The sequence below is a fragment of the Staurois parvus genome, unplaced genomic scaffold (assembly GCF_062004578.1).
Source record: "Staurois parvus isolate SC_StPar_1 unplaced genomic scaffold, SC_StPar_1.0 ptg000475l, whole genome shotgun sequence".
NCBI classification, from domain to species: Eukaryota; Metazoa; Chordata; class Amphibia; order Anura; family Ranidae; genus Staurois; species Staurois parvus.
The window spans coordinates 7641413-7668135 of record NW_028318271.1 but is presented as its reverse complement, the minus strand read 5'-3'; the positions used below and the strand labels follow the sequence as shown (position 1 = coordinate 7668135).

The following is a 26723-nucleotide window of genomic DNA, read 5'->3' as shown; positions in this document are numbered from 1 at the left end:
CCAGAATAATGTTATATAGCCCATATTTGTCATGATATCAATAGTGTAAATATATAAATGCTTTATATGAATATATGATAATACATTCACATAAAAAATAAAATTAGGTATTAAAATATAATTATAAAAAGTAATATATAGGTAAATATAGGCAAATATGTAGAGTCTGCCAAACGTAAATATACATACATATATACATATAGGTACAATTCATGAGTACCCATATGCATGAAAAATATATCTAAATACTGTAAAACCAGTGATAAAATTCAAATAAATTCACAATAACAATATATCAATAATATATATAATCAGTACAAGTATAAAATATTACATACACCTATAGACCTATGGATCATTAGTGTATGCAAAATATTAAAATAATAAAGTATTTCATATTAGAATCACCTACATAGCACAAAAATCGTCATAATAACGAGAGGATGAAACCATATAATGTTAAATAAAATACACACTAAGATCAATAACAAAGAAAATACATATATTTATATAGATATCTGGATAATCCTAGTTAGCTGTTATCAATAAAACTATTGATATCCAGTTCTATATTAAGTCCCTTGGGGCGCATACAGTCCATCTGGAATATCCATTTTGTTTCCATTTGCGAGACTGCTCTTGTACTATGTCAATTCCTGCAAACTGCAATGAAGATGGGTCCCTATTATGATGGGTCCTATAGTGTAATGATAACGAATGGTCTTTGAAGCCCTTCTTAATATTGCTAACATGTTCACGAAGTCTGTCCCTAAGCCTTCTGATGGTGCGACCAATGTACTGTTTTTTGCACGGACATTGCAAAAGATACACAACATTTTTACTATAACATGATATAAAGTTACTGATTTCAAATGTCCTGCCAGTACTGGTAGATATAAAATTATCGACCCTCTTTTTCCTTTTACCATTACAGGTGCATACAGTCATGGCCGAAATTGTTGGCACCCTTGATATTTCTCCAGGAAATCATGTATTTCTCACGAAACGTATTGCATTAACACATGTTTTGCTATACACATGTTTATTCCCTTTGTGTGTATTGGGACAAAACAAAAAAAGGGAGGAAAGAAAGCAAATTCGACATAATGTCACACAAACCTCCAAAAATGGGCTGGACAAAAGTATTGGCACCCTTTCACAACTGCGGATAAATAAGAATGTTACAAGCATGTGATGCTCCTGTAAACTCACCTGGGGCAAGTAACAGGTGTGGGCAATATAGAAATCACACCTGAAAGCAGATAAAAAGGAGAGACGTTCACTTAACCTTTGCATTGTGTGTCTGTCTGTGCCACACTAAGCATGGACAACAGAAAGAGGAGACGAGAACTGTCTGAGGACCTGAGAACCAAAATTGTGGCAAAATATCAACAATCTCAAGGTTACAAGTCCATCTCCAGAGAACTAGATTTGCCTTTGTCCACAGTGCGCAACATTATCAAGAAGTTTGCAACCCATGGCACTGTAGCTAATCTCCCTGGTCGTGGACGGATGAGGAAAATTGATGAAAGATTGCAACGCAGAATAGTCCGGATGGTGGATAAGCAGCCCCAAACATGTTCCAAAGACATTCAAGCTGTCCTGCAGGCTCAGGGAGCATCAGTGTCAGCGCGAACTATCCGTCGACATTTAAATGAAATGAAACGCTATGGCAGGAGACCCAGGAGGACCCCACTGCTGACACAGAGACATAAAAAAGCAAGACTACAGTTTGCCAAAATGTACTTGAGTAAGCCAAAAGCCTTCTGGGAAAACGTCTTGTGGACAGATGAGACCAAGATAGAGCTTTTCGGTAAAGCACATCATTCTACTGTTTACCGAAAACGGAATGAGGCCTACAAAGAACAAAACACAGTACCTACGGTAAAATATGGTGGAGGTTCAATGATGTTTTGGGGTTGTTTTGCTGCCTCTGGCACTGGGTGCCTTAACTGTGTGCAAGGCATCATGAAATCTGAGGATTACCAAAGGATTTTGGGTCGCACTGTAGGGCCCAGTGTCAGAAAGCTGGGTTTGCGTCCAAGATCCTGGGTCTTCCAGCAGGACAATGACCCCAAACATACGTCAAAAAGCACTCAGAAATGGATGGCAAAGAAGCGCTGGAGAGTTCTGAAGTGGCCAGCAATGAGCCCAGATCTAAATCCCATTGAACACCTGTGGAGAGATCTTAAAATTGCTGTTGGGAAAAGGTGTCCTTCCAATAAGAGAGACCTGGAGCTGTTTGCAAAGGAAGAGTGGTCCAAAATTCCGGGTGAGAGGTGTCAGAAGCTTATTGATGGTTATAGGAAGCGACTGATTTCAGTTATGTTTTCCAAAGGGTGTGCAACCAAATATTAAGTTAAGGGTGCCAATACTTTTGTCCAGCCCATTTTTGGGGTTTTGTGTGACATTATGTCATATTTGCTTTTCTGCCTCTGTTTTATATTTGTTCCAATACATACAAAGGGAATAAACATGTGTATAGCAAAACATGTGTTAATGCAATACCTTTTTTGTGTGAAATACTTGATTTTCAGGAAAAATATCAAGGGTGCCAACAATTTCGGCCATGACTGTATAATACACCTGTTGCATGGGAAAAAAACGGTAGTATTATTTAAAAAGGAAGTATTCCTAGGAGGGTCGATAATATTTGGGGCTATTAGATTTCTCAGAGATTGTGCTCTTCTGTAGGTAATCTCAGGTCTATCAGGGAGGATTTTGGTTAACACTGGATCCGCCTTCAGAATTTTCCAATTCTGATTAATGATTCTAGAAATAGTCTTGTATTGTCTAGAAAAAGTAGTAACAAAGGGACAGATTTTTTGTGACTTTTGTGAGGTATTGTTAGCAAGCAAAGATTCTTTATCCATATTTCCTATCTCGTGCATAGTACGGGTAAGACATATCTCATCGTATCCTTTTTCCAAGAATCTATTTTTTAATATAGATGCTTGTGACAAAAAGGTATCAACAGAGGTACAGTTTCTTCTCAGCCTTAAGAATTGCCCTTTCGGTATGTTTGAAAGCCATAGCGGGTGATGACAACTGCTAGTGGGAATATAACCATTACGATCTGTTCCTTTAAAAAAGGAAGAGGTTATTATGGTACCTTCTTGGTTTATTAATGTCAAATCCAAGAAATTCACACTAGTCTTGCTATAGTCAAAAGTTAATTTAATATTTAAGGTGTTGTTATTAAGGGTACCGAAAAAGTTAACTAATGTTTGTTCATCCCCTTTCCAAATAAGCAGTATATCATCAATATATCGCCTATAGAAGTACAATTCTGGCCAATCTCTGGCATATATAATGTCCTCCTCCCATCTAGCCATGAACAAGTTTGCCAGGCTCAGAGCGAATTTCGCTCCCATAGCCACGCCCCTAGTTTGTAGGTAGAAATTGCTGTCATACCAAAAATAGTTTCTAGTCATAGCGAAATCCAAAAGAGTAAGGATGAACTTTTTATGTAAAAAAGACAAAGTGGATTGATTAAGATAAAAATCTACCGCTTGCATACCCTCTGAGTGATCAATACTTGTGTACAAAGAAGCCACGTCAGCTGTAACTAAAAATGTATCATCATCAACACGGAGACCTTGAATATCTTGTAACACTTGTTTAGTGTCTCTTAGATAAGATGGCGTTTTCCGTACTAGCGGTTGTAGGAAATAATCTATGTATTGTCCCACTCGAGAACATAGGGATCCAATACCGCTTATGATGGGTCTACCGGGAGGGTTCTCTAAATTTTTATGTATTTTTGGGAGAATGTACATGACTGGTACTCTAGGAGCTGATGGGCATAAAAACTCCTTCTCTTTCTTGTTTATGACATTATCCGAATAGCCTTTAGCAATAATGTTTTTGAGAGATTTTTTATATGTAATTAAAGGATTCTTTGGTAGACGGCAATATGTATCTACATCCCCAAGAATATTATATACTTCCTTATTATAGCTATCTTTATTCATTAATACAACTCCTCCTCCTTTGTCCGCAGGCCTTATAACTAGGTCTTTCTGGTCAAGGAGGGAGTTAATGGCTTTGGAAGTCTCATGATGATCTTTATGATTCTTTACCTTCACAGCAGCTAAATCTTTAAGTACCGTTTCTTTAAAGGCGTTGATATAGCTATGAGTTTGTGGGGGAGGATTAAATAGAGATGCATTCCTTAAATTGGAATGAGTAGTTATGCCAGTTGTATTTCTGACGATAGGATTCGAATGAAAATATTTTTTCAAAGATATTGATCTTACAAATCTATGTATGTCAATATATGTATGGAATTTATCCAATTTATTATTTGGTGCAAATTTTAATCCTCTATCTAGTAGGTCCAACTCTTGGGAAGTTAGTACTTTCCCACTAAGGTTAAAAATCCCCTTGCCTTTTAGAGTTTCCTCTTTTTTGGGTTTGTTGACCCTTTTGCCTCCCCTTTTTCCCCTGCTCGAACGTTTCTTTTGCGTGAGCTTCCCTGGTCTAAAAAATGAACCGGGGTGGGATTCCAATTTTCATTTTGATATGTAGGATGGTTAGTTGTTGGGGGATAGTAAGTATCGTTTCTATATGGTGGGGCGTATGGTGGCTGCCTGGATGGCTGCTGAGGTGTTCTAGGTATAGGTGTCATGGACTCGTCATGTCTATAGGGAGCTCCATAATTCCTTCTCGGGGAGTTATAATTGCCATATCCTCTATTATAGTTATTGTTAGGGGGTCTATTATCATGTTGTTGGAATGGTTTTTTAAATTGATTATCCCTATAACCTTGATTGGGATACCAATTATAATTTCTTGAACCTATATTGTCATCTGACATAGATCTCAATGGTTCAAAACGATTAGACGTGGGTATATTACTATTGTAAGTAACCCTGGTTTCCCTGGATGGCTGAGATTGATGATGATATATATGGCGAGAATGGTTGGGGACCTTCCCACCTTTGTTATTTTTCTTTGGTTTAGATGTATATGAGTTAGTCTCCATGGGTGTAGGAGACACATTAGTAGGTTCATCTAAGTCCGTTTGCCATTTAAAGACTTTATTTTCGGCATAATCCCTATGATCACATATGTATTTCTTAAATTTTTTTGCCTTTTGTTCTTTTTCAGTGTGTTCTAAAAACTGTTTAAGTTTCTCAGATTCTAATTGATAATCATTCCTATCTTTAAATGGAGTGAGTTTCTCTCGTACTTTATTAATTTCCGTGTCTAGATAAATGAGTTTCTTCTTTTTCCGTGTAATTAAAAACTTGAGTAGGTCTAACCCAGCCAAATTAAAATACTGTGACCATTCTACTATACTATTAGTATTTCCTGTTTCTGGGGGGACATTCCATCTTAGGGACCGAGGGACCATTTGTTCCTTAATGTACTTATCCAAGAAGGAGACATCCCACAATGTTCTAACTTCAGATGAGGTTAGATTATGGAGCTGTGTAAATAGTCCCTTAATGTCATCAGATTCTTGTTCTATAGTGAAAACGTCATCAGATATTTTTGGTCTCATAGACCTCATCTCAAATATGTCAGCCATTATTAAACTGGCAAAACAAGCAGCTCAACTAAAAATAGGTGGTGGTAAATAATCAAGAAAAGCAAGATAAGTGAGTGTTTGAATGAATATAATGATAAACAGCAGCTGTACACCAAAAAAGGCACCGTATCAAACCTTCAGAGACATAAATGTATAGAAAAAGGGGGGAGGTGCAGCGCTATACAACCTAGCAGATAGTAATAAATTCAAAATCAAACACAGATAATGAACAGTGATAATAAACAGTGACTGTGTGTTAATAAGGCCACTGAATGGTGGCTATGAAGTGAGGGAAGTGAAACAGTCCAATGGAGGAGTGCTCTTAAGATCCAGGATGATCCTCAGACGTCCAATATTTGGAACCGCCAGGTGAGAAAAAATATAAAGATTGTGCACTCATCAGATACGCAATCTTAATGCGCATTTGTGTATGATATCACTGGACCTCCTGTGTCATCAACCTGGTCTGGTCAGATCTGGTCAGCATATCCTTCACTGCCTGGTACCCGGATAGATGCAGCTATTCTGTGGATCTGGCTGGTTCCCACCAGAACTCAAATAAACAGAGAGGGCCACATAGTGTGATATCCTTGAGGTATCTTTATTATATATAGGCACAGGATAGCAGAAAAATCCAATATACAAGAAATGTACTGACCCAGACCCATACAACTATACTTGTCATATATGTCATGAAACTAGCTCTTCCTAGTGGTGTTGGACTGGCAAATATGTAGGTACCATAAAAAGGGAAGTCAGTTAGCACAGCTCAAGAAACCCCTGGCAACCTCTTGAGGAACCCTTAGGGTTCCACGGAACCCTGGTTTAGAATGGCTAATCTACAAACTTTCTCCTTAGTCATAGTGTGGAGGTCTCAGCATGGCACTTATTTTTTCAAATCACAGAAAATGTTTGACTTTATAAGGCCTATGACGAGGAGTCAAGCCAGCAATCTTCACCCTGAACTGAACTGAACTGTTTAGTTTGCGGAGTTATAGCCTTTAAACGGAGTCATCAAAAAAATACGAAAAAAACATGGTATTTCCATAAGTGTTTACCTTCTGGAATGCATTGTCCAAGGACAAATTTATATCCTTTGCAGCATCTCTTTCTGAAAGAAAAAATAAATACATAAGTATAATAGAAAAGTACTTATAACATTGACATAACATGATATGATGCATAACAGAGCAAATTATTTACATTATTCACGGTTCAACAAAACAAGCCACAGAAAAGCATACACTGCAGTAAACAAGAAAAAAAAAATCTCTGAAAACATTTGTATTTCATTAAAAGTAATAAAGTTGAATGATTATTAAGAATGCTTTTGCAATGCAAAACCTCAAATCTATGTACACAATACACCCAGGAAATTTTGATTTAGATTCCTCACATTGATTTAGATTCCATCACATGAAGTCAGCCACACTGTTAGATTTCTTTTGTTCAACCTACATCTAACAGATTCCTCCATCCATGGTACGAATGGATAAATCCACCTGCTGGTCTATTGTAGTCTGACAGCTGCCATCTGAATGAATGCAGCCGCTGACTAACCAGAAATTTTCCAACAGGCTTCTTCAACAAAAGTTGTTTGCAATTAGAGATAAATATGATAAATATTAAGGGCTGCATGGATAGACAATGCTGAGATGGACAGCTATAAATAGATCACAGAATTTTAAATTCACAGAGCTTAAAGCGTATCTATAATAAAAATCTAAAATCTTATATTTCTTTCCATATTATGTTTTAATTATTTCTAGCCTACACCTATTACTCTGTCGGCACATGGATCATCTGCTAGTGGCACTGTGCTTCCAAGAGTGGAAGGTTGTAGTTTCAGTTTCCACCATTGGGTGTCTCCCAGCAGCCAGCAGATCCCAGTAATCAGTCTCCACCTAATGATGGCTGCTGGGAAGGTATTTAATCCCTCCTCTATTATTACCTTTCACTTCAATGTTTTGCCTGATAGCCTGATTTTGATCTTGCCTCTGACCTGCTTCATGTACCCTGTTGCTTCTTATTCCTGATCCCAGTCCTGGTTCCCCCGTCCCATCTGTTCCCTGCATCTCCAGTTTACCCTGTTGATCTGTGTTCCCCTTTGTTGTACTGTTTATATAGTAGTTAGTTTGCTAGTTAGGCTTTCTGTCACTGAGGTTGCTGGTTAGGTCTTCTTTGCAAAATAGTTCAAGCTCTTTCAGATTGGATGGAGAGAATCTGTTCCAAGTCTTGCCACAGATTCTCAAATGGATTTAGATCTGGACTTTGACTGGGCCATTCTAACACATGAATATGCTTTGATTTAAACCATTCCATTGTAGCTCTGGCTGGATGTTTCGGGGCGTTGTCCTGCTGGAAGGTGAACCTCCGCCCCAGTCTTAAGTCTTTTGCAGACTCTAACAGGTTTTCAATTGTCTTTTTTCAAAGGGATCAGTGGGAAGATTGCCAGCCGAACAATAGAATGGACAGAGGAATCTCCTAGATTTCTCTTGTTCTATCCACGAGTATAGGAAAGATGGAAAAAAAATTGTAAGTGTGATATTTTATGAAGTAGATAAAATTCACAATTTGCAGAATCTATAAGCAAACTTTATAAAAGTAAACAACAAATAATAATTTTTTTTAAAAAGTGGCATCTGTTTTAAAAAAGCCTAAGAAAAAATGCTACTTCCCGGTATAGGGCACATGTGACATTCAGCACAGATTCCCAAAATACAGTGCCCAGTGATTAGCCAATCTTCAGGATAAAATGCTATAATCGGGGGGCAACTCAGGTTCAGACCTATGCAGATTATAAATAGCTGCATAGGATTTTCTTGGTCTGTAGGATAATGGTACAAGGCAATGATAATGAGTAGTAAAGGTAGGTGCAAAACTAGAGGATGTCTTGCATACCAGTTGCACCAGGCTCATTTCAGCTACAGACACTCAAACACAGCCACTGTTTAAAGCTGAATTCTAGGCAAGTAGCTAAAATGAAATATTTAATACATATATGAGATGTATTTTACCTGTAAAAAGACTTGTATCTAGTCCTGAGTCCATCTGGTCCTAAGATTTACACAGCCCTGACAGACAGTACGGCCAGCTTGCTGACTTTTCTCTACTACAGGTAAGCAGAAAATGCTCAACTGTTTGATTAACTCTAGTAAAGCCATCAAGCTGTGATTGGACAATCAAGGAGCAGCAATAGACTGAAGACATCATCTCCCTGCTCTCTCCTCTTATTATCATGTACAGTATGTTGTCAGCACACATATACTTCAACACACCTGGCTGCTAGAGTTACTTCACCCTCTCCCAGGTTGATTTTTACTGTACAGGGCAAAAGCCTTTAAACAAGTTAAATGTAAGTATATTGATGGCTTGCATTTACAAATAAATTGCATTTTTAATAGATGCATAACTGCATTTTTGGTGTGCACTTTAATAGTTATGTTAAGCCAGATTCAGCCAATCGGTGGCTCTTCCTAACCACAAATCTCACCACCCATTGATAGAAACCACATATCTTGCTTCTGCAGCTCCATTTGGAAAAGATAGGTCAGTATAGCAAAGCTCAGCTATTTGAATAAAACCAGCCTTTCACAAACCTTTTTTTAGCATAGAAGGACTCTTGAAATAACTTTTTTGTTGGGAACCCTTGCTATCAATTACTATAGCTATATCTTATGGTACTTTCGTCTAAATAGTAAGTTGCAATATATGAATAAGGAATATAGCACATGGAGCGCATTAAACACTCAGCCTGCTTTATAGAACACATATTTTCAGTAATAATAATGAATAATAGTAATAATAATTGTAATAATAATAACAATACCAACAAAAAAATTAATGCAAGCAATGAAATCTGCAGTGTTCTCTCACATTGGAGGTCAGTGGAAAAATGTCCACTTTCTATAATGGTCAATGAAAAAGTTCCTTTTTACATTGGTGGTAAGTAAAAAGTCCCTTTACATTAGTGGTCATTGTATTGTCACCTTACGTTGGTGGTCACTTAGATTCTCCCTTACATATGACTTCAGTGGAAAAGGGTGCTCCTAGATTGGTTGCCAGTAAGAGAAGGATCCCCTTATGTTGGTGGTCACTGGAGGAGTGAATGAGAAAAGGGCTCCAATACATTGGTGATCCATGGGAAGAATTCACCTCACAGTGGTGGTCAATGGGAAGAATGTTCCTTAGAGTAGTGGTCAATAGGAAGAATTCTCCTTACTGTGGTGGTCAATGGGAAGAACACTCCTTACCTTGGTGGGCATTGAGCAAAATGCCCCTTACAGTGGTGTTCAATAGGAAGAATAATCCTTACAGTAGTGGCAATAGAACAAATTCTTCCTACTGTGGTGGCCAAGAACACACCTTACCTTGGTGGGCAATGGGAAAAATGCCCCTTACAGTGGTGTTCAATAGGAAGAGTGATCCTTACAGTGGTGGTCCATGGGAAGAATGCCCTTTACAGTGGTAGTTGATTAGAAGAATGTCCCTTACAGCGGTGGTCAATGGGAAGAATGCCCCTCCAGTGGTGGTCAACAGGAAGAATAATCCTTACAGTAGTGGTCAATAGGACACATTCCCCTTACTGTGGTGGTCAAGAACACTCCTTACCTTGGTGGGCAATGGGAAAAATGCCCTTTACAGTGGTGTTCAATAGGAAGAGTGATCCTTACAGTGGTGGTCCATGGGAAGAATGCCCCTTACAGTGGTAGTCGATTAGAAAAATGTCCCTTAAAGCGGTGGTCAGTGGGAAGAATGTTCCTTACAGTGGTGGTCAATTGGAAGAATGCCCCTCCAGTGGTGGTCAACAGGAAGAATAATCCTTACAGTAGTGGTCAATAGGACACATTCTCCTTACTGTGGTGGTCAAGAACACTCCTTACCTTGGTGGGCAATGGGAAAAATGCCCTTTACAGTGGTGTTCAATAGGAAGAGTGATCCTTACAGTGGTGGTCCATGGGAAGAATGCCCCTTACAGTGGTAGTCAATTAGAAAAATGTCCCTTACAGCGGTGGTCAATGGGAAGAATGTTCCTTACAGAGGTGGTCAATTGGAAGAATGCCCCTCCAGTGGTGGTGAATAGGAAGAATGATACTAACAGTAGTGGTCAATAGGAAGAATGGTTCTTACAGTAATGATCAATAGGAAGAATGCTTTTCCATTACAAATTGCCAAAAAAGACCAATTGATGTCAGCGATGTCGGTGATATATAGCCAGACGATGTTCATTACTCAAGAGAACTGCTAGCAACCTTTGGAGGAACCCTAGTTAAGAAAGCCTGGATTAGACTATAAACTGAGAATAGGAACGGGAAAAATACATTAGGCTTTAGGTCTGTTTTGCAATGAGATAGCATAGTATGCTTCACAAATTTAGGTTTCCTAACCCCAATAACAGGAAAAAACTCATTATCAAGAGAATAATTCCTATGTACCCTGAACACAACCCCCTGAATTCATAACACTGATAACATTTTTGTGAAAGTTGTTTGAAAATTGTGTCGAGTAAGATATTTTATATAAACCAATTCAGCCTTATTAAAAAATGTGAAAAAGTCCAGCTGTTACCAAGACTTCATATCGGTGAGGAGCTACAGCTGACGGTGAGACTTCTGGCTAGGCAAAACACGGACCGTACAGGAATGCAGAGCTGGGGCTGAGAGGTATTAGGATGTTCCATCCAATTCTTTTATCATCGGGTTAAATGAAACACTTGTGCTACAGACAAAATGTTTCATGCTTAATGTGACAAAGGCACATTAAAGAAGAACAGCTTTGAGTTCTTTTTACAACCCTGGGAGCATTTATTCCAAGGGATCAAAAATTCCTGCTTTAACAACAGCAGCAAATCTTTCACACATTTATTTTCAAAGGTCAGCAAAATAGAGATCATAGATACTTAGATCAATCTTTTGGAATGCTTATTGGGGCTATAGACTTACCACACCTATCTTCACGTAGAGCCAAATCATAAAATATGAAGAATAAAAACCTAATCAGCTTCATGTATCAAAGTTTCAAGGCTCCATGGCATACAAATGTTGCAGTCAAGGTTTTGCTTGAGTTGTGAAAAGTCTGGGGCACCAATGGGTACCTTAAAGAGGGGGATCAGGCAGCTTGCATAGCATGCCATGCTTAATGGTGGGTGTGGCCAAATTGTAGGAAAGGCTTTAAAGGAGCATGTTTAAATAAAACCCGAGCTTACAGGGCACAAATGCCTCAGCCCTTGTACCCACAAAATATGTTTTCATTACTGGCCACAAGTAAGAGTCTTACAGACATGTATAAACACCAGCACAATCAATTTTGAAAATGAAACGCTTCCATTACAGATGCTTTTCTGAACACAAAATATAGGCAGATATAGCACTTTGCCTGAGCCTACCTTAAAAAAAAAATTTTTCATTCAAATAACTGGTGACTATTTAACTAGCAACTAATTAGGCTATGAACACTTCGGTCAAGAGTATGTCATGTAAAATATAGCATATAGTGTGGAAGGGATATGAGTATTAACACTGAGTGTAAGGTTTGGGAGTATGAAATGTACAACATAGCTTATATAGTGCAGGGGTCAGGAGTAGGTTATGCACAATGTGCAGGGGTCAGGAGTGTGTAACACACAGAGTACAGAGGTCAGGAATATATATCACACAGAGTACAGGGGTCAGGAATATATATCACACAGAGTACAGGGGTCAGGAGTGTGTAACACACAGAGTACAAGGGTCAGGAATATATATCACACAGAGTACAGGGGTCAGGAATATATATCACACAGAGTACAGGGGTCAGGAGTGTGTAACACACAGAGTACAAGGGTCAGGAATATATATCACACAGAGTACAGGGGTCAGGAATATATAACACACAGTGCAGGAGTCATGAGTGGTCAATGCATAAAGTACAGGAGGCAGGGGTGCAGGACACTCAGATTGCAGATATTAGGCATGTGTATAGCACGAGGTTCAGGGGTTAAGAGTACATAATGTGCAGAGTACAGGGATCAGCAATGTAAAATGCTCAGGGGGCAGAGATGAGTGATTCACAGTGCAGGGGCCAGCAATGTAAAATGCTCAGGGGGCAGGGATGAGTGATTCACAGTGCAGGGGCCAGAGGTAGGCAACAAGTAGTGTAGGGGTCAGGAGTGTATAATGCCAGAGTGCAGGTGTCAAGCATGTGTAATACACAGAGTTTACAGAAAGCAGGGGCCATATGTATGTAATGCACAGTGTCCAGGGGTCAGAAGTAGATAATGCACAGAGGGCAGAGGTCAGGAGTCTTTAATGCAGTGGCCACCCAGAATGAGGATAGTTATAATGATATCTGACTTTTTGCTGCATGTACAGTATGTTCTGGGTCTGTAACCTAGAAGAAATAAAAACTGTGATGGCCAGAGAACTGGAATTTTCAGAAAGAGGTCCGCAATGACAGCTGCTTTTGTCTTTATTGCTTTTGTGGCATTGGCCATGCCAGAAGGTTAGCCTGTGAAAATGGTCAGCTGCTTTTGCTAACATGTACATGTTTATGCGCACAATTTTTAAATGCAAATACATTATCTCTGAAGGTAAAAACTGCTAGTGAAAGGCTACAGTCCAAGTAAAAAATGATGCGTCTGCCAAGGTTGAAACAGGGAGGAACAGACAGCCAAAGCCAAATAACAATCACAGAGAAGGTCAGCGATAGCACAGGGGTCAGGACAGGCCTCACAAATGGAACATTAAGACACAATCCAAGTCAGTCGCTTGAATAAATAAAGAATTAGTGCCACTGATCTGAATAAGAATGGCTCTGACTTGTATAAATTAACTTTTTAAAAGTTTTGGATAGAGTGGAGAAGCATTACAATTCCTGTAAGGTTTTTTTCTCTATCTGACTCCATTGGGGAGAAGTCCCTTCATGGTCTCTCCCTATGATACCAAGGCAAGGGGTGGAATTGTCATTGGGACAGGAAGGGACAGACAGAAATAAAACATTGCCGGATGTCCTAATGCTTCCGTACTCAGCTAAAAAAAAAATAAACCTGAGCGGGACTCTAACCCTTAACCTAACAAAAGTTAAAAGGAACAGGCACAGAGACTTCCAATAACAGGTTGGTTGTCTGTGTGTTGCTGACCAAAATACATTTTTGGTTTGTATGTGCACATGCTGGGGTAGCTGGATGTCTGAGGGGTAGCAAAAGTTACCTGCTTTTTTATTTTTATTTTGGCATGAGTGATGGTCAGACATATGAATGTGTCCAAAGACAATGTTGTCTTTTTATCAGTGGTGAAGGATTGTCTTTTTACCTAATTCATAGTGATGTGATTTGCAGCTTTATTAAAATAAAGCTTTTGTAATTTATGTAATTTATGTATTATGTTTGAATGAATTTGGTTGGGTTCAGGCCATGTGGGCTCTATTAAATGTACATCCTCAGTCTCTTTTCTGATGTTTTTTGTTTTTTTTATGGGCTGTAACCCTTCCCTGCTCTATCCAAAAGAAAAACATAAAAAGTTGGGCTTTAATCATAGAGACATCAGAATAAAAAGAGCCTTTGGGGTAAAAGGAGTTAAACTACGAATGGATATAGGCAGACATTTCGTCATTGAGCATCACTTATACATGCAGTTAAGTGTGTCAAATATGATGATAACGTTAATGGAAACCTAATGTTCCATCAAGACAATATAAAGGGAAGTATCCGATGGTGATCTACCGTCTCTAAAGCCAAGGCTCATTGAGAGATCTGATTTCTATTACTTCTGAACTCAGGAAGTCTTATAGAGGAACATGAACCACCCACAAATCACTTCCTACATAAATGTCTGCTGTACAGGTGACATGCACATGGAGAGCCCAAGCTTAAGAGGCACATGTTGTGCCAGGACACGTAGTGTAGATTTCAATGCAGGAGCTCTATGTGTACATAAAAGGACCTCTTCATTCACCCATGGACTGAAGCACTTCAAGTCTCAGGGAATTTATGCAGACACTTTTAACGGACCTGTTTATGGATTTTGCACTTTTAGATTTGTTCCTTGTAGGGTTGATGCCAAAAGTCTTCACATTATGAAGTCTCTTCACTTCTAGCCCTCATTCTGTAACCCTGTGTTATACTGGATGCAATATGGATGCATCTGGTAGCTGGCAGCATAAGGTGTCAGTCATATCTTTTTTGGCAGTGATCTACATCTCCATCACTACTTGCTGCCTTCCTGTCATCTATGAAGGTGACAACTTTCTATTAACATACCTATATACACACCCTTTCACCCCCTTGCAGCAATTTTCAGGTCCGCAGGGAAGTTACTTAGAGCCCAGATGTTGCATTTTGGCAGGGGCAGGGGGTATGCAGCTTCACACTGAGGAGATACGGATAACTGTGGAGTGGTTCACCATCGTCTACACAACTCTTATTTTGTTCCAGATTTTGGAACAGGTTTATTTTGAAATTTATACAAATGAATGGACTGGCACTCTTTAGATATTGTAATCCATACTGTAGTGGTACAACTATAAAAGCAATACGGTAATGCAACATGTTTTGTACGCATGGCTTTAATCCAAAACACGTAGCATTACTGTGGTTCTTTTACAGTTGCTCCAATAAAGTACACACTTTGCAGTATCTTCACAGTTGTGCCAGTCTACTCATTTGTGATTACAAAATGGCTTAGGACCACAATCTGAACAAATACAATTTGGTGAAAAGTACAAAGCCTAGGTAAGCTGTTTCCTCGTTTACTTTGAAGTATCTCTGCCAATATTTTTTTCTAAGTTTGTAAAATTAAGGATTCCCAGCAAAGCAAAGGGTCACTCTTTTTTCTTTTTTACATTCTTTATTTACCTTTTTTCAAGAGGTATAGACAAGGCTGCAAGAAGGTCACTACAGTAAATCTAGCAGCAGTCATACTGTAAGTTACTCTTTATTCCTTCCCGGCTTCTAAGTTGCTAATACCTGCTGTTTTAAGGAACTCTGCTGACTCAAAAACCTTCAGCATCCAACACTTCCAAGTGTATTGGATGCTTGGTTCCCCTCTCCATTGTGTGATTCCTTTCTCTGGCCCATTGTCACTTTAGGACACAGTATTCATGCAGGGCCTAGGGAAAGGAACCATGGTGCTCAGAAGAGTACAAGGCATCTGACACTCCCATAAGTGCTGGTTGCTGATGCTGTATACCAGCCTTTCTCAACCTTTTAATCTTCAAAGAAACCCCACAATAATTATTAATAAATAATAAAGTCTCGAGGAACAATACAAACAATAGTTATTCTCGGAAAACCATTGCTGATATACTGGTACCAATTTATTGGAGGTCAGTTGAAAAATACACTCTACGTTGATGGTCAGCAGGAAGCATGCAACCCTACAGTGATGGTAAGACTGACAGACTTAAAGACAGGTTAAAAGATAATTGTAGTCATGCTGCTGCTTTGGCCAAATAGCATTGTGCCCGAAACTATGCAGGCACCATAAAATGGGAGGTCAATCAATAACAGCTCAAGGAACTCCTAGCAATCTATGGAGGAACCCAAGCTGGGAATGGCTTTTGTATCCTAACCAGGGCTTTTTTTCTCAGAGAATAGGTGCAGGTACTCCTCCTTCCCACCTCCACGTACCATCCTGTGGTTTCACCACCTTCCCACATCCCAGTACAGCACTCCAATACAAAACCAGTTTTCATTTTGTGGTGCTAAGTAATTTGTATGGAATTTGTTAATGATAACAAGAAAAGCAGAAAAATAGATTCCCTGGAGTCAGCAACAATAGACCTCCCAGCAACAAGAGATCCTGCCTTCAACAATAGAACAAACAAGAGGGATTACTTTGACCCAGTTGGCCAGCTTAAGCATGTATTGCAATATGTGTGAACCAAATATCCCTATTTATTGCATAGTCTGCTTGAAAGGGTATATACCAGTGTGCAGAGGGTCCTTCAGAATTTCTAGTGTTAATATGTGGTTACACCCCTTTAGCACCTGATGGATAAATGCATGCACTAGCTGTTGGGATTTGAGCACAGGGATCTCTTGTTTGTTGTATTGTTGGGTCAGTAGCCAGACCTGAACCTTGTAGCTCTCCCCATTGTGTCTTTTCCCCTATGCTAGCATTGTGTCCACAGTAGCATTTGCGTAGGCAGGGCAGAGTAGGATTGGCCATAGAGGGATTACTTTGACGCAGTTGGCCAGCTTAAGCATGTATTGCAATATGTGTGAACCAAATATCCCTATTTATTGCATAGTTTGCTTGAAAGGGTATATACCAGTGTGCAGAGGGTCCTCCAGAATTTCTAGTCTTCAACAATAGACCCCTCACCAGCAACAATAAACCTGCCCAGCAACAGTAGAGCCCCTCGCACACTCCACCGCCCCTTGCCATTACATACATCCAGTGCTGGAGGTGCCGGAACTGCGTTCCCCCCGTGATTCCACTGAAATAAAAGCCATGATCATAAATATATGCACTCCGTAACCACTTCCTCACAGCAGGAGTCCACCTTAACTCACCACCTCCGGTGTTGGAACTCATCCTCGTACATGATGTCACTGTACTTCCCCCCATCACATGATGGTGTTTGGAGCTGGTGGCTGGCTGTTCAGGCCTAAGGACTGTCACATAAGGGAGGTCACATGCTCCCCTATACCTGGAACTACCACTTTATTACAGCAATAGTGTGAGAGTTCCAATGGCGCAATGAAGATGCATGAACGGGTGCGTATAAATTGCTACGGTTGCGGACTGTCAGGAGGCATTATCATTTTGCAGAGTAAACACTGATGTATTTATAGGTTACCTGAGCACATTCCCAGATCACATTCAGGCATGCACTTGATTGCTAACAACTACATAATAACATACAAAAAAAAGGTATATTTGTACAAATAAATTAAGGTACAAATGTGACAAACATTTGCACAGCCGCAACAAGAAATGTTTTTCTAATATGATCCTACTCAGGGGCGGACTGACCATTTGGAAACTCGGGCACTGCCCGAGGGCCCGGGGTCAGTAGGGGGCCCCATGAAATGCCCCTGGTACCTTTTTCATAGGCTTTTTTGAGTTTGGGCAAGGACACAGGGGCCCCATGATCCCCTATTGCCCGGGGGCCCCATGAGTTGTCAGTCCGCCCCTGATCCTACTGAAGAAGTCTCCGCCTTGAACGGGGGGATGGGGGGTGGAGCTTTAGGCATGACATCATCCCGTGGTCATCTTAGTGCAGAGATGTATGCCGTCGATTGTGTCTGACACCTGTATATGGGTTAGCACTGGTGGCAGTGCTCGACTGTGTAAGTGCAATATGTTATTTCATAATATTAAAATATTTTAAACGGAGAGCATTAGACCATTCGTAGAGTACATTTTTTTTGTAAATAGACCAGTTTGTGTAGTCTATACTATTTATTAAACATGCGAGCTGGTGTGCATTTTAAACATATCTTTCCTATATAAGTCCCAAAAGTGCAAAACACAGAAAATCATTAGGTTTTAGTTTATATTTTGATATAAACTCGCTACCCATTTCAATAGTCCTCCTGTCTAGTGCGTTCTAACTTAAAGTGTTACTAAACCCACATCAGTAAAATCAGTCTGTATATGCAGTAAAGCATGCTTGTTATACTCACTGTGGAACCTAAGGGGTTAATCCTCTACCTTGTGTAAAAAGGCTGTTTTAGCCTGACTTCTCTGATCCTCCCCTTCTTCCAGTGTCCCCCTCTTATCTCTTGATAAGACATATGGTGTGGAGACACGCTGCACATGCTCAGTTTTGGTGTGTATTGCTGGAGAGTTTTTTTCCTTGGGATAGTACATGTGATCAGCACAGGGACAATCAGCACTGTCCAGATAGAGCTCAGGGGTTCTGCATCCTCCTAGAGCAGAAAGAAAACTCCTCCTACAAGCTGTAACTAATGCTCTGCTGAACACTGACAGAAATCACAAGACTGCTCTAACTGCTGATGAGAAAAGGTATTTAGCAGTTTATATTTACTAAAATAATTGCATTTCCATGTTCTGTGTACTGTGGGAGACCAGATATAGTGAATGCAGGGTCCTGGGCTTAGTAACACTTTAATGTGGTTGTTAGCACTTACATATACCCAGTAAAGTAACTGGCCTCAGGTTATACACTGAGATGAAGCAAATCTTCCTACATAAGGTGTACCTGTTTATCTGCAGCTTCTCTACATTAGTTTAAAATGAATTTACACAGCTTGTCTGAGCTGTCAGAAAACAGGGGGTGGAGAGCTGAAATTATACACTGCAGAGCTCAGTGAGGGGAGTTCTGAGCACTGTTAGGAAGGAAGGAAGGAAGGGACACCCCCCCCCCCCCAATCACACAGGAACAGAGCTGAGGCTGTCAATCACAGACTGTACTCTGCCCTGTCACCTTTTTTCTGGTGTCAGGAAAACTTGCCAGAATTGATTCATGCTGATAGCAAAGGAACAGAGGGATATTCTTTGTTCATATTTCATGTCTGAGGTTTACAACCACTTTAAAGTTTTACAGAGTGCAAAAAAAAATGCTTTTAAATGGGCAGAGTAGCCGTGTCCCCTTAAATCACAGACCCAGCTTTGACCTTTGTTATTGGTGTGCCCTTTGCGTGTCTTGGCATTTCATGGCAAAAAAGATCAGAGACCTTGTACACATCCAGTAAACACACAAGACTGGCTTAGAACAAAACATGCAGATTGGGTTTTGCCGCTGTGATTTCAGAAACCATTTCTGGAAGCATGGAGACCTTCAAAGACTTTTCAACGAAAAATAAATACACAAAAAATCAGAACATTCTTTCCAACGATCAGAATCTTGCCTTGATTCAAACCTCATGCTGGGACTCCAGGTATTCTATTTTTGTTCACGGGGGTCAGAATTATAAAACTACGAGCAGGAATTCATCAGCTTAATGGAGAGTAATGGAATCCAGCGCGATTACTGGGAGATTTATCAATGGGGAATCACAATGTGCATCCAATTTAGGTTTGCCATAAAAAAACATTTATGAAACAGCAAAAATTTATCAATTATCCTTCTGTGGAGGAGATGAAAGTAAGGGCAGGTAAGTTTAACTTAACAGAATTGGGGAAAAGCGGTTTTGGTGAAAATCCAATTCTGGCTGTAAAAAGCAATATCCTTAAAGGGATGGTAAACATAAATTATTTTACATAAAAAAGACTTTCATAGCATCCATTTCAAATGATATAAAAACTTCTAGAGATTATCAGAAGCTATAGTTGGTTATTATAGCATGCTGAAGACATTTGGACTCCTAATGTAGAAGAAAGCTCTAACTAAAATTATTCTATAAAATGTTCCCTCCTCCCTCCTATCCTGTCTAACCTGTATTAAAAAAGATTTGTGTATTTACCTATTTTCCATCTGTTCCATAATCCTGCATCATTATGTAAGGAAGTTCTTGAAAAAGGCTAAGAACTCCAGGAGCTGTAATGTCACCCATAGGCTCTGACGGCCCAGCTGTTGTCAGTGCTCCCTCTTCTCCCCTGCAGCAGCCAGTTGCTGACACAGGAGATCCAGAACTGCAATATCACGTAATCAGACTGTAGCAGATTAAAAATAGGAAGGTGTACACATTTCTTTTTAACCACTTCCAGACCGGACACTTTTACCCCCTTCCTGACCAGGGCAATTTTCAGCTTTCAGCGCTATCACACTTTGAATGACAATTGCGCGGTCATGCAACACTGTACCCAAATGAATTTTTTATCATTTTTTTGAGACAGATAAAGCTTTATTTTGGTGGTATTTATTCACTGCTGGGATTTTTATTTTTTTTGCTATGTCAATTAAAATGTCCAAAAAGTTTGAAAAAAAGTGTTTTTTTTATAAAATTTTGCAAATAAATAATATTTCATCATAAATCTTTGCCAAAATGTATTCCGTTATCTTTTTAGTAAAAAAAAAATCCAAATTAGTTGATAACCAAAAATTATAATTTTTAAACATTTTTTTTACATATTTATTTTAATTTTTTATATTACTATTTTTTATTTTTTTATTTGTTTTTACATACTGTCACCCTAGCAGTACAGTGTCACCATGGTGACACTGTACTACTTGTGGGGGGTGATGAAGATTTTTTTTTTTTCTTACACTGATTGCTTTTACACCCATATAGGATGTAAAAGCAATCATTTCTCTTTCTCTCTGTCTGCATTCTTGCAGTCATTAAGAAGTGCTGAGTGAGCTGTGATTGGTCACAGCTTGTCACATGGTACAAGGCTGTTGTGAATAGCCTTGTACCATGTGACCTCTGTGATCATTCACAGATTTCACACGTAGTAAGCAATGATGTCACAAGTGACATCTTGCTTACTACTTTGCATGTGATCACTGATTGGCCAATCAGTGATCACATGATCGGGACCTCGTACAGAGGTCCCGTCCGACGATCGGTGTTTCACTGTGTCCGGAGGACACAGCGGGCACCGGATCGCAGGGTGCGGGGAGGCCGTTTATAAAAGGCCACCCGACCCTGCACTGCCACCGTCCGGCCGTTTATATACAATGGCCGGTCGGGAAGTGGTTAAACAGGTTTGACAGGATAGGTAGGAGGAGGGGTGGAGAAAACATTTTTATGAATAGTTATAGTTAGGCTTTTCCTCTATTTTAAAGTGTAGCTAAAGCCAAAACTTTTTGAGTTGATTGAGCAATCATCTTCTGTTGACCAGAGACGGCTACACACTAATTGAAATTTTGATCAGTGTATGGCCAGCTTAAAGGGAAAAAAATAGCAATATATATATTTGTGGTCAAAAGTGTACATACTCTGGCAGAATTTGTGACATTTTGGCATTGATATTAAAAATATCATGCTAAAAAATGAATCCATCTATTATCAAACAGTTGTTTTGCTCCTTTTTAATGATAACATAATGATAACAGAAATCACCCAAATGGCCCTGATCCAAAGTTTCCATCCCCTGGAATGTTTGGCCTTGGTACAGAAATACAAGGTGACACACACGGGTTAAAATGACAATTAGAGGTTAATGTCCCACATCTGTGGCTTTTTAAATTGCAATTAATGTCAGTGTATAAATAGTCAATGAGTTTGTTAGCTCTTACGTGGATGCACTGACTAGGCTAGATACTGAGCCATGGGGATCAGAAAAGAACTGTCAAAAGTCCTGCGTAACAAGGTAATGGAACTTTATAAAGATGGAAAAGGACATGCAAACTTTTGAGCACAACTGTATCAATATTGTATACAATTGCGACTCAAGTCATATTGTAATTGAAAATGATCTTTCTTTTTCAGTCTGCAGTGCTGTGATTTTCTGTGAAATGCAATGCAATATGGTAACCTGGAAGCATTCTGCACATAGATGGTGTACAGAACGACTCCTGAAAATGTAATTTCTTGCTTGTGAGATTGGATTACTGATTTTCCCAGAAGTACAAGTCAGATTTTTGGCATCCCCTCCAACAAAAATGTAATTTTTGGTGAGATATTCCCAAATGGAAATCACGTCTAAGGCTGCTTTCACACTGATCCACTTTTCTTCCGCTTTTGAGTTTAAAAAAGCGGAAGAAAAACGTGTGAGCAGTATTCCTGTGGATCTCTTCACACTGATCCATTGTGGGTCCGGAGTGTTTTTCAAAGTCCTGCTTGGAGCATTTTTGGTGCAGGTTTGGTGCGGTAAAAAAAAAAAAAACACCAAAAACGCACCTCCCCACTGAAATCAATGGAAGACATGGCAAAAATGCATTACAAATGCGCATGCAATGCATTTGGGCTATGCTGACCCAAATTAAATATTTATTTTACTAATACATGTGGCTGCTGTCAACGCTATATGAACTATGTGTAGCAGATACATCTAGTATATGGTGCTATGTTTCGGCAGCAGCACAGGGACTTCTTGTTGGCTGCCAGAACAAAATTGAGCTGGGCTGAGCACTGTTCAGCCATTCACGGGAAGCTTTGTATTTTATGAATACAAGGATTCCTCTGATTGGCTTAGGTTGGGAGTCAGGCGGATGATGCCATGCTCTCCACCTCAGCTAATCACAGGAAGCTTTCAATTCATTCATAAAATACAAAGCTCCCTGTGATAAGTGCTGAGCGGTGCTCCAGGTAAGCCTGTCGTTCCAATCCTCCACACGCCTTGTACACCTGGGTGCTAGCTCAGCTTGTTATAGCTGTATACAATGAGATATACAAAAGTCTTGTCAGCTGCACCCCGAAAAAACATCTGTCTTAACTGAGATTTATAAAAGCACTTCAATAAAGCAAAAGGACACAGAAGACACAGGGAACAATTCAACGCGTTTCATCCTGCCTCAGAGCTTACTCATGACTGCACAGCAAAACGCGTCAACTTTTTCCCTGTCCCCATGATGTCTCATTGCTGTATTGGAGTGCTTTTACAAGTTTCAGTAACAACGGATATTATATCGGAGTGCAGCTGTTCAGACACTTGTATATGTCACAGATTCCCGTGAATAGCTGATCAGGACTCTGTTCCAGCAGCAGGTGGGAAGCACTTTTTTGCTGCCTATGCCACCATTAGGGAGATTCAGCATCTCTATTTGTTCTGTTTACCATCTTCATCACAAAGTACAAAAAAATCCCAAATTTTGTGTTGTCCCAACAACAGTAGTAGCAGACACAGGGGCGGACTGACAACTCATGGGGCCCCTGAGCAATAGGAGATCATGGGGCCCCTGTGCCCTTGCCCAAACTCAAAAAAGGTACCAGGGGCATCTCATGGGGCCCCCTACTGACCCCGGGCCCTCGGGCAGTGCCTGAGTTTCCAAATGGTCAGTCCGCCCCTGAGCAGACATCTTCCAATGGGGACACTAGTTCTGGTGACAACCGGTGATTCCCTCACTTTGGCGGGATTTCTTCTCACTTCCAGTTATGGCTATGTGATAGGAAGTGAAAAGAAATCTCCCCAACAAGATATAGATGTCAAAAAAAAAAAAAAACCTGACAGGGGTTATAACCCTCCCTTACTCTATCCAAAATGAAAAAAAAAGTTTTGCCTTTGGTTCTGCTTTAAGCATTCGTGGAGGATTTAAAATATGCATCATGTCCAGATTAACCACTTGCCAAGCACAATGACGGCTACACTGCGGCTGGCCAGTTTTGGGAAGGCGTCATATGATGTCCTCCCAGAATGCGCCCTCCCGCGTGCCCCCAGGGAGGGGGACCCGGCGATCTCCATGATCGCTGTGTCCTACGGACACAGCTGATCACGTGATGTGGTAAAAGGCCAATTACAACGGCCTTTTACCACATGATCAGCCGTGTCCAATAACACAGCAGATCACCAGTAAATGCAGTTGCCGGTTATGGGCTGCACTTTCCTCAGTGTCACAGCATGAGGAAAGTACTGCCGATAACCGGCAATTGTCAGAGGAGGGATCAGCACCGATCATCAGGGCACTGATCATCAGTGCCCTGATGATTGGTGCCCAGCATTGCCACCCACCATTGCCGCCCATCTGTGCCCAGCAGTGCCGCCCAAAAGTTCCCAGCAGTGCCACCCACCAGTGCCCATCAGTGCCACTCACCTGTACCCAGCAGTGCCACCCACCTGTGCCCAGCAGTGCCACCCACCTGTGCCCAGCAGTGCCACCCATCAGTCAGTGCCCAGCAGTGCGCCAGTCAGTGCCACCCATCAGTGCTGCCTATCAGTGCCACCTATCAATTCCCATCATTGTTGCAGATCAGTGCCAGCTCATCAGTGCCGCCTATCAGTACCAGCTCATCAGTGCCGCCTATCAGTACCAGCTCATCAGTGCCACCTATCAGTGCCCATCAGTGCTGCCTAACAGTGCAGCCTCATCAACGCACATCACTGAAGGAGAAAAATTACCTGTTTGCAAAATTTTATAATAGAAACAAAGGAAATAAGATGTTTTTTCAACATTTTTGCTCTTGTTTTGTTTATATCGCAAAAAATAAAACACCCAACAGCAAGTACATACCACCAAAAGAAAGCTCTATTTGTGTGAAAAAAAGACACAAATTTCATATGGGTAAAGTGCTGCATGACCGTGCAATTGTCACTCAAAGTGCAACACCGCTGAAAGCTGAAAATTGGCCTGGGCAGGAAGGGGGTATAAGTGCCCGGTAGGCAAGTGGGTAATGAAAAGATCTTTTTGTATGAGAGTTTCATAAAATGCCAATTAATTGTTAGCTGCTCACAAAATGATCGAGTTTGTAAAGAACTTGGAAAATACAAACTGTTAAAGGTACTTTAGGAAAAGTTTGGAAAACAAATCTGCAATACAACTATTGTTTCAGGTTTGGCTAACCACCAGCCGCACTCCTCATTTCTGTTGTTTTGTGTTGTTTTTCTATAAAGTATATTATTACACTCACACATGCCTAAAACAGGTCTGCAATGGGTGTGAAGTATGCATTAGAAAGTGGCAGGAATCTGCTTCGGGTCCCAAGAAATATGATGTCATGAATACTTCTGGAGCTTCAAAAGCTTCTGACGCCAAATGCTTATTCATCCAGCATGTTTCTGTGCACAAACCATAACACGGTCCCGCTACAGTGACAGCCATGAGCTGTCTGACGTCAGAACTCTAGCAGAAGGCTCTGCAACGCAACCTGCACTTGGTGTTACAATTAACAAAAGAAACTAATTAGATCCATGCAGGTCCAATGGGAGCTTTTACCACATCATAGTTTGCCAAATACCCCCTGGTGTGATTCTTACAATTTTAAGTAGTTTTAAACTTGTTCAAATATTTAGCCGCAGTATATTTTTTCAAACATGCATTTTCTTTCACCATGTAAGGGATTGTAAACGGAAAAAAATAACAAATGCCACACGTACCTGCTCTGTGTAATGGTTTTGCACAGAACAGCTCCAATCCTCCTCTTCTCAGGTCCCCCGCCGGCACTCCTGCCCCCTCCCCTGCTGAGTGCCCCCAAAGCAAGCCGCTTGCTATGGGGGCACTTATCCAAGCTTGCTCCTGAGACTTGCTCATAGTGACAGATAGTTTGGCTCGGCCCTGTCCCCTCCTCTCCGGCTGTGATTGACAGGACCAGTGGCTCCTGCTGCTACTTCTAAGCCTCTGAGGAGAGATAGAAAAGCAGCAATGCTGCTCTCATGCACAGTGCTGGATTGACATTGGGTTTAGGTAAGTATAAGGAAGGGGGGGGTGTCAGCAGGGCTACACATAGAAGGTTTTTTGCATAGAATGCATTAAAGTGTTTCTAAGCCCAGAACCCTGCATTCACTATATCTGGTCTCCCCGCACCCCGCATTCACTATATCTGGTCTCCCCGGACCCCGCATTCACTATATCTGGTCTCCCAGGACCCTGCATTCACTATATCTGGCCCCCCTGGACCCCGCATTCACTATATCTGGTCTCCCCGGACCCCGCATTCACTATATCTGGTCTCCCCGGACCCCGCATTCACTATATCTGGTCTCCCCAGACCCCGTATTCACTATATCTGGTCTCCCAGGACCCCGCATTCACTATATCTGGTCTCCCCGGACCCTGCATTCACTATATCTGGTCTCCCTGGACTCCGCATTCACTATATCTGGTCTCCCCAGACCCTGCATTCACTATGTCTGGTCTCCCCGGACCCTGCATTCACTATATCTGGTCTCACACAGTACACACGACATGAAAATTAAATTATTTTAGTGAATATAAACTGATAAATGCCTTTTCTCCTCAGCAGTTACAGCAGTCTTGTGACTTCTATCAGTGTCCAGCACAGCACTGGTTACAGCTTGTAGGAGGAGTTTTCTTTCTAGTCTAGGAGGATGCAAAACCCTTGACCTGTCTGGACAGTGCTGATTGGCCCTGTGCTGATCACATGCACTCTCCCAAGAAAAAAAAAACCTCTCTAGCAATACACACTAAACTGAGCATGTGCATGTGGCTACGGGTTCTGTCTTATCAGGTGGACATTTGAACAAGAGGAGGGGCAGAGAAAACAGGATCTAACAGCCTTCTTACAGAATGCAGAGGGTTAACCCCTTAGGTTCCAGGAATTCAGCTATAAAGTGTTACTAAACCCAAGACCCTGCATATATATCTAATCTCCCACAGTACACACAGCATGGGAATGCAGTTATTTTAGTAAATATAAACTGCTAAATACCTTTTCTTATCAGCAGTTAGAGCAGTCTTGTGACTTCTATCAGTGTCCAGCTGGGCACTGGTTAAATCTTGTAGCAAGATCTTTCATTCTGCT

The 26723-nt window shown here is 40.6% G+C and overlaps 1 protein-coding gene across 1 annotated transcript in view; it reads right to left on the bottom strand.

Moving 5' to 3' along the window:
* CCBE1 (collagen and calcium binding EGF domains 1) overlaps positions 1–26723 on the bottom strand; it is a 539668-nt gene that overhangs the window by 78822 nt on the left and 434123 nt on the right. The window contains exon 3 of the mRNA XM_089689467.1: positions 6595–6647. Coding sequence (XP_089545593.1) covers positions 6595–6647 — 53 coding nt within the window. The remainder of the gene's footprint in view (positions 1–6594; positions 6648–26723) is intronic.